Consider the following 6,920-nt stretch of genomic DNA (forward strand, 5'->3'; position numbering starts at 1 on the left):
GGGAAGGAAGGGAAGAAGGAAAGTAGAAATGATAGAGGAAATGAAAGGAAGGAAGGGAAATGAAGGGAGTAAGCAAGGAAAGGAGTAAAGAAGGGAGGAAGGAAATTATACACAGAAGGAAAGGTGGAAGACGCTTCCAGTAAGATCCAGAATGGAATTTTAAATCCTTCTCCTGACCTACAAAGCCATTAATGGTCAGGAGATATTATCTTAAAGATCTCATAGTACCTTATTACCCCACTAGAACACTGCACTCCCAGAATGCAGGGTTAATTGTGGTTCCTAGAGTCTCTAAAAGTACAATGGGAGCCAGATCCCCTCGTTATATTGCTATAGGCTTAGACTTACATATTACATTTTAGGTTACATTACAGGTCATTTAGCAGACGCTCTTATACAGAGCAGTGAACTAACTACAGGGACAGTCTCCCTGGAGCAGCTCAGGGGCACAATGGTGGCAGCCTGGTATTGAACCTGTATTTGGAAGCTGCACCACTCGAACACTAGGTCATCACCACCACAGTCATGGAACAGTTGCAGGGACCCACAAAAGGAAACAGATAACAGGTGATAATGACGTTATAATTTATTAACATGAAACATCCTTCAAAATATTGACAAAAATTTTGGAAATCTAATTGAGAAATTATAGTGGTTGTCCTCCGTGGATGTTCCACCCTGGTAGAAATGTGAGTATATGTACGGTGCTGTTTTGAGTTGTGGACATAATTCATATACTAACACCACCTTTAACGGGTTTGCAGTCAGTGTTTCAGCTCTTATCAGGTGTATCTATGTCATCTGTGTTGAAGCTGAAGGGCTTATCGTAGCCCATCAGGTGGTTATAGTCACTTGGGAGGGCGAACATGTCCGGGTTTACCAGCAGCCCTATTTTGTCAGCGTAGAAGGTGGTGAACATTTGGCTGACGGCTGGGATTCTGACCTGCCTCTGGTGGAACACGTTCTTTTTCTCAGTGAGGAAGACGCTGTAGGTTATGGCAGTGTATGTTTCGCTGTCTGGGTTGTGGTACAGGCGGATCACGTAGCCCTTGGTGATGAAATGGAGGAGGACAGGAGTGAAGAAGGTGAAAAATCCAATGACTCCACAGAAAGCAGCCTTCATTACGAAGTTCTGGACTACTATTCCGGTCGTCAGGAGGATCTGGGGCATGAGAAAGAGGCTGGCCCCGCTGGTGCTGTAAGAAAACAGCTTCACCCCTGACAAAAAGGGAAGATTCAGAGAACACAGGTTACAGAAGCAAGGGATACACTTTTCTATACACTGTTAATCTCAGGTATATATCCATTTTATCCAAGTTTTGTATGCATATCCTTCAGAATTACATTGAATGATGCATCTGTCACTGTACAGTAAAATCAGTGACAAAACACCATTCTAAATTATTGTAAGTCATATTATTATATTATATTATTTTAATATATTTTACAATGAAAATGAGAATGATGATGCAAAAATGATCGTTCCCTCCAACTGCAATATTAGTCAAAATAATCACAATTAGAATGTTTTTCCAAATCGTTCAGCCCAAGTTATAATGTATCAAATGTAAATTTAAAGGACACTTCCGGTTCCGGTGCGGAGAATGACGGCTGCAACGTGATAGCTCAAAAATAATGGTTTAAACTTGGAAATAAGAAAGAAAACAGAATATGCGAAACAACAGTCTGGCGAGGAATTAATTTACGTTCAGGAGCAACAACAACAAAGTCTGACATACCAAAAAAAAAAAAGGAAATATGTGAAGACTTGGATGGAGGAGATTAGGGATCAGAAGGACTATTTGGAAAGTAAATCCAGGCAGAATAATCTCTGTATTTATAACGTCAAAGTGAAGGCAGTGACATCCCAACTTTCCTCCTAAAGAGAATGAACTCTGGTCAGGTGAGATTAATATAGAAATAAAACAAACTAAGAGACCCATTATGGCGCCTGTCCTAAACTTTGACACAAAGAAACGAGTGATCAAAGCAGCATGGGATAAGAAACAACGGATTTATTTCCACCATGACTTCACTTAAAACAAGACAGCAGAGCGCTCTATATAAACCAATCCCGGAAAATCTGAAATCGCAAGACATTAAGACACACATCCTCACACCTGCAAAGCTGAACGTTTTTATTGAAGATGGAACATCTACAACATATTTAAACCCAACAGAGGCAGCCAGAGATTTGGAGCAGCGAGGCCATCACTCATCGGCAGGCTGGCAGGAGACTTAAGAAAAACACGTAATCCTGAATGAACAACCAGAGTCCTCAAAGGAGCCATCAGGTACTAAGATACCAGTATAATTTTAGTTTACATTAAAATTAAGTTATTCAGAGTAACCGATATAGCCTATTGTCAAAAGTGAGAGAAAAATACGTTGAGAACAATGGACAGTTTGTGTTTTTTTTCCCTTTATAATGCCCTGTAGGTCAAAGTTGGCAACAGCAGGTCTGTCGTTTTTTGAATGGAACTCAATCTAAATTAAGTTTGATTGATGTGTATGAGTGCATGTATGAAAGTGAGTGGTTTGGTGTGTGGAGGTTTGTTTGTTAGTCTGTGTGCAAGTGTGGGATGTGTAAGGTTGAGGGCATAAATTGTATTAATTGGCTAAACTGAGAAGTGGGGTTCAGAGAGTGGTAAACCCAAAGGGCTAAGTTTAAAGGAAACATAAAAATACAATAGAAATAATAGAAAAATACATTAATGAATTGGAGACATATGCGCAAAGTATTGACATTTGACAATGTATATATATATATATATATATATATATATATATATATATATATATATATACACACACACACACACACATACTTGATAGAGATAACAAGAGATCCAGAATTTCTGCCAAGTAAAATGGATAAATTACTAGAAGAATGGGCAGGAAAGGGATTGCAAGTGTATTCACAGATGATTAGAAATAATATGAGACGCAGTTCAGAAATTAGTAATTAAATTCAGCACAGGTAAAAAATAATTTATTTAAATATTTACGAATAAGGAGCTATCTCATTAAACAGCAGAGAAAAGGGGGCGATTCAGGACACATTTATCAACATGTTTCATTTAAAGAAGTCGTTACAACCATCCAACATAATATTAGGAACAATCCCATGAGAAATAGAGAGGGAAGGAGGTATCAAAGAAATTGAATGAATCTCTTTTAAATTGAGAAACAGAGAAAAGGGAATTTAAAAGGAACTGGAGTAAATAGTCATGGAATAGATGGAGGAACACTAAAAATAAGAGTACTGCAGGACCCCCCTCCCCCTTTAAATTAAATGGTGTTTACTTTTCTTTCTGCTCTTGTTCATTATTATATTTACCTCCCTTGTACATTTGTTTTACATTTAGAGTAGTCACTTCTTTGACACTAAATATATAATTAGATTTGTATCAGTGTAAAGCACTAAGTGCCTCTGATTAAGAAACCAATTTATAGTTCAGTGCTGGATTTCACATGTTCAGAGTATCACTACAACACTTGTGTATTCTACACAGTAACTGTGTTGCATTTTTTCATTCATTTTGCTTACATAATTAAACCAATGACATGATGCTCACTCTATGCAAGCTCTAGTATTAGGCACAGTCACATTGGTTTTATGCCTAATGTTATATGTAAGTTGAAAAAGGCTCTAAAATCTTGTTTTTTCCAGTAAGACAATTAAAGTGTTTTCAAGGATTTTCAGGACCTGTGAAAGAAGAGAAGCAATAGAAACATTTAAGCTCATACACATCAGGCTACAAAATCATCCACTCCAATTCCTTTTTATTTGCATTACCTGGAACCCGGGAGTGGTGCGAAAATGTGGTGTGAAATGTTCAAGCCCCTCAGCAGCCACAGAGCTGTTTGTTTAGCTCCGTTTTAAACCATAAACCAGGGTGCTTAATTTTAGAAAAATAAAGTGTAGCAGCAGCTTGAGTTTCCCTTTTTCTTTAACTGTTTCACATCTTGATTTAACAGTCTCAACCAATGTTAGAATAAATCAGTCTCAACACATCTTAACAATGAACAGTTTAACGCAGGCTAGCACATCCTGGGTTATACTTTTCTCTGTGGTTGATGATGCTTACGGGTGGCCTATTTGCTCTATTTGGTCACAAATCAAAATCACATTGGGCTCTGAGTGCTTATTTTCTTTCCGTCTGTCACGCGCCTCTCATCTGTCTGTATTCAGAGTCGCAATGTTTGCTGCCTGGAATGCACAGATTTGATTGGCTGAGTAGCATCACGTGGGATGGCTTATCTCAAATGCAATTGGTCTGTGAGTTTCCTGAACCGCTAAACCCGTGCCGTAAATACGAGAAAAGCTGCGCTGGTTAAAATAGAAGCGCCACGCCAAAATTGAAAATCCCTCAATAATTTATTGATTATAGGTCCGGGTCCGTATAGGTCGGCGTCTGGGTCCGGACTCAGACCGCGGTCCGCCTGTTAGTGACCCCTGCCATAAACCAACCATGGCACCATGTCATGCAATAAAATCCTGTTCTGGTGGTTTTGTATTGAGTCCTGGCTGTAACATGTAATAGATTTTTTTAGCGACAGAAAATCTGGATTTAAAAGAAAATAATACATAAAAATGGCCAAAAAGACCAGTGCACTTTTCCACATTTAAAAAGCACAATGCAAATAAAAGAGCACTATTTTCCCTATGTTCTTATCACAAGCTGTCACACTGTTTTAAACTGGCCGCCAATTAGTCAGCTTCTTGACAATATTTCTAAAAGTTAAATGGCAAGGATAATTTTAGGTAATGCTTTAAGAGTTTAAATGTCATATTCTGTATAGATGGTACTATGAAGGAAAGACTAGGGATCATCACTCCTTCACATTATTATTATTATTATTATTATTATTATTATACAATAATAATAATACTAATAATAATAATAATATTAATAATAATAATAATAATATATTGTATTTATAAAGCGCCTTTCAAAGCTAAAAGCAATCTCAAGGCACTAAATCTAAACTACAAATAGTATCAGATGATGGAAAAAAACAAAGATGTAACAAGGTGAAAGGGACTTACCTCGAACAGTACTGCCCAGGCTGCCAGAGTAAATGAGGTTCCCATCCTCACTGTGGGTCGTTGTGGAGAGCCAACGGGTGGACAAACAGGGGGACTGCACCTACTCAAAGCGGGAAATACACATGATGAAAGCTGGCTTTGTAAGCTACTCTGTTAGAAGACTTGAACAAAAGTATTTTTTGATGTCCTGTAAGGTATTCATGTGGTTCACATTATCAACCTGGACAAGTCCTCAACTAATTTTCACCCTAATCCTACCTGGTCACAGACAGAGGACACTTAGATGGAGAAAAGCATATTTCAACAAAGATTTTATCCATTCTGAATTACATAGCTAATTACAAAACACACTAGTCTTTTTTTTTGTCTGCATGTATATGTTACTGAAGTAATGGGATTTATTATGTTGAGTATGTACTAAATTGCCATAGAGTCAAATTTCTTGATGAATATGATTTTCTGGTTTCTGGTATAAAGACTATGTAACAACAGAGAAAAAGTTGATTCCACTATTTTCTGTATACATTTATGTTTGTATGTGTATATACACACACACACACGCACACGCACACACACACACACACACACACACACACACACACACACGCACACACACACAGAAAATAGTGGAATCAACTTTTTCTCTGTTGTTACATAGTCTTTATACTGTTAATGTTCAAGTTCAAAAGAAAGAATGAAAGAAAGAAAAGAAAACTACAAGCGATCTTGCAGACATTCATAAAGTTGTTTTTTTTCACTGGTATTCCAGACACAGGTTGTTTGTTGTTTGGGCGAAGCAAAATAAGCCAACCTGTGATGCATGGTCCTTACTATACACTCTATGTGCATGATGGAAATGGAGGAACAACTCACACCTGATAAAAAGTGGATATTGTTTTATACTGATGCAACAGTTCCTACATAAACACAGAAACATGGAAAATAAGATATAAATCAGTGTAGTAAGTAGATTCCACACATTGCACAAGTACATTCGTGTAATGTACTTTCATGTACTTTTCAGTTAATGTAAACAAGATTAATATTCCAGACAAACTCTAATCTCTACTTTTCTTTTCATTAGTCATGTAAACATATCCAGTAAAGTATTAGCTTGCTGACTACGCTATGTATCTGTCAGAAAAGGCCAATGTCACATCGGAGTTAAATACCTCGCTGTTGATGTTGAGGAACGACCTTCTCGTATGTGACGCGAGCTGGTTCCCGCCCTCTCCTCTGAAACACGACACGTCAAACGGCGCACCTCGCCGCACGGCCCAAATGTGGATGTTACTAAAGGACTGAGAAACAACACAGGGTCGGAATCTCCGCAGAATATTCACAGAAAACATTATTAGTCTGTTTGCGACCCTGACCCTGATATTTAATTTCACATACGCCGGAAGCACTCCCTCTTCCGCTCCTTCTTCTTCCTCTTCTTTTTCCGGCAGACTAGGCACAGTTTAGAGCCTTGCTGCCTCCCACCGGTGTAGAAACGTCATTGCGGTTTTTGCCCTCATAAATCTATATCTTGCGATATGCTAGATCTGTGGTCTTGAGGAAGTGTAGCAATGTCAAGAAGTGTTCTAAGGGAAAACATTTTATCTCCCAGATTCAATAAGTAAAATCCTCCCTTCACCAGCACAGAGCGGGCTGTGCATGAGGACATGTTGAACAAACTCCAGATCTCCACAGTGTTCACAGTTGCCGTCTCTTTGTTTTCCCACTAGCATCAACCCACTAGCTAGTCCACAATGTCCCAGCTTTAGCCTTGTTCATTTAATCTCATCCTTCTGAGTCAAGTTCACTCTATTGCCTGGTTTCACTGATGGTTGGATGTTGTACAACTTCCTTTCTCTGCTTTCTG

At 38.4% G+C, this 6,920-nt stretch overlaps 1 protein-coding gene across 1 annotated transcript; it reads right to left on the reverse strand.

Moving 5' to 3' along the window:
- Positions 1-561: 561 nt before the first annotated feature.
- Positions 562-6,481, reverse strand: tmem70 (transmembrane protein 70). Its single transcript, XM_029454325.1, has 3 exons — positions 6,226-6,481; positions 5,054-5,153; positions 562-1,218 (listed from the first exon to the last, which is right to left on the reverse strand). The coding sequence occupies exons 1-3, from the start codon at positions 6,403-6,405 to the stop codon at positions 773-775; spliced, it is 726 nt and encodes a 241-aa protein (XP_029310185.1). The 5' UTR covers positions 6,406-6,481; the 3' UTR covers positions 562-772.
- Between the last annotated feature and the right edge of the window lie 439 nt (positions 6,482-6,920).

The sequence above is a fragment of the Cottoperca gobio genome, chromosome 17, assembly GCF_900634415.1.
Source record: "Cottoperca gobio chromosome 17, fCotGob3.1, whole genome shotgun sequence".
NCBI classification, from domain to species: Eukaryota; Metazoa; Chordata; class Actinopteri; order Perciformes; family Bovichtidae; genus Cottoperca; species Cottoperca gobio.

Excerpts from the sequence above, each read along its gene's own strand:
- tmem70 (XM_029454325.1), bottom strand. The coding sequence starts at position 6,405 with ATGTTTTCTGTGAATATTCTGCGGAGATTCCGACCCTGTGTTGTTTCT. Across the intron at positions 5,154-6,225 it reads TCCTCAACATCAACAGCGAG|GTGCAGTCCCCCTGTTTGTC; the intron begins GTATTTAACTCC and ends CGCTTTGAGTAG. Across the intron at positions 1,219-5,053 it reads CCTGGGCAGTACTGTTCGAG|GGGTGAAGCTGTTTTCTTAC; the intron begins GTAAGTCCCTTT and ends CCTTTTTGTCAG.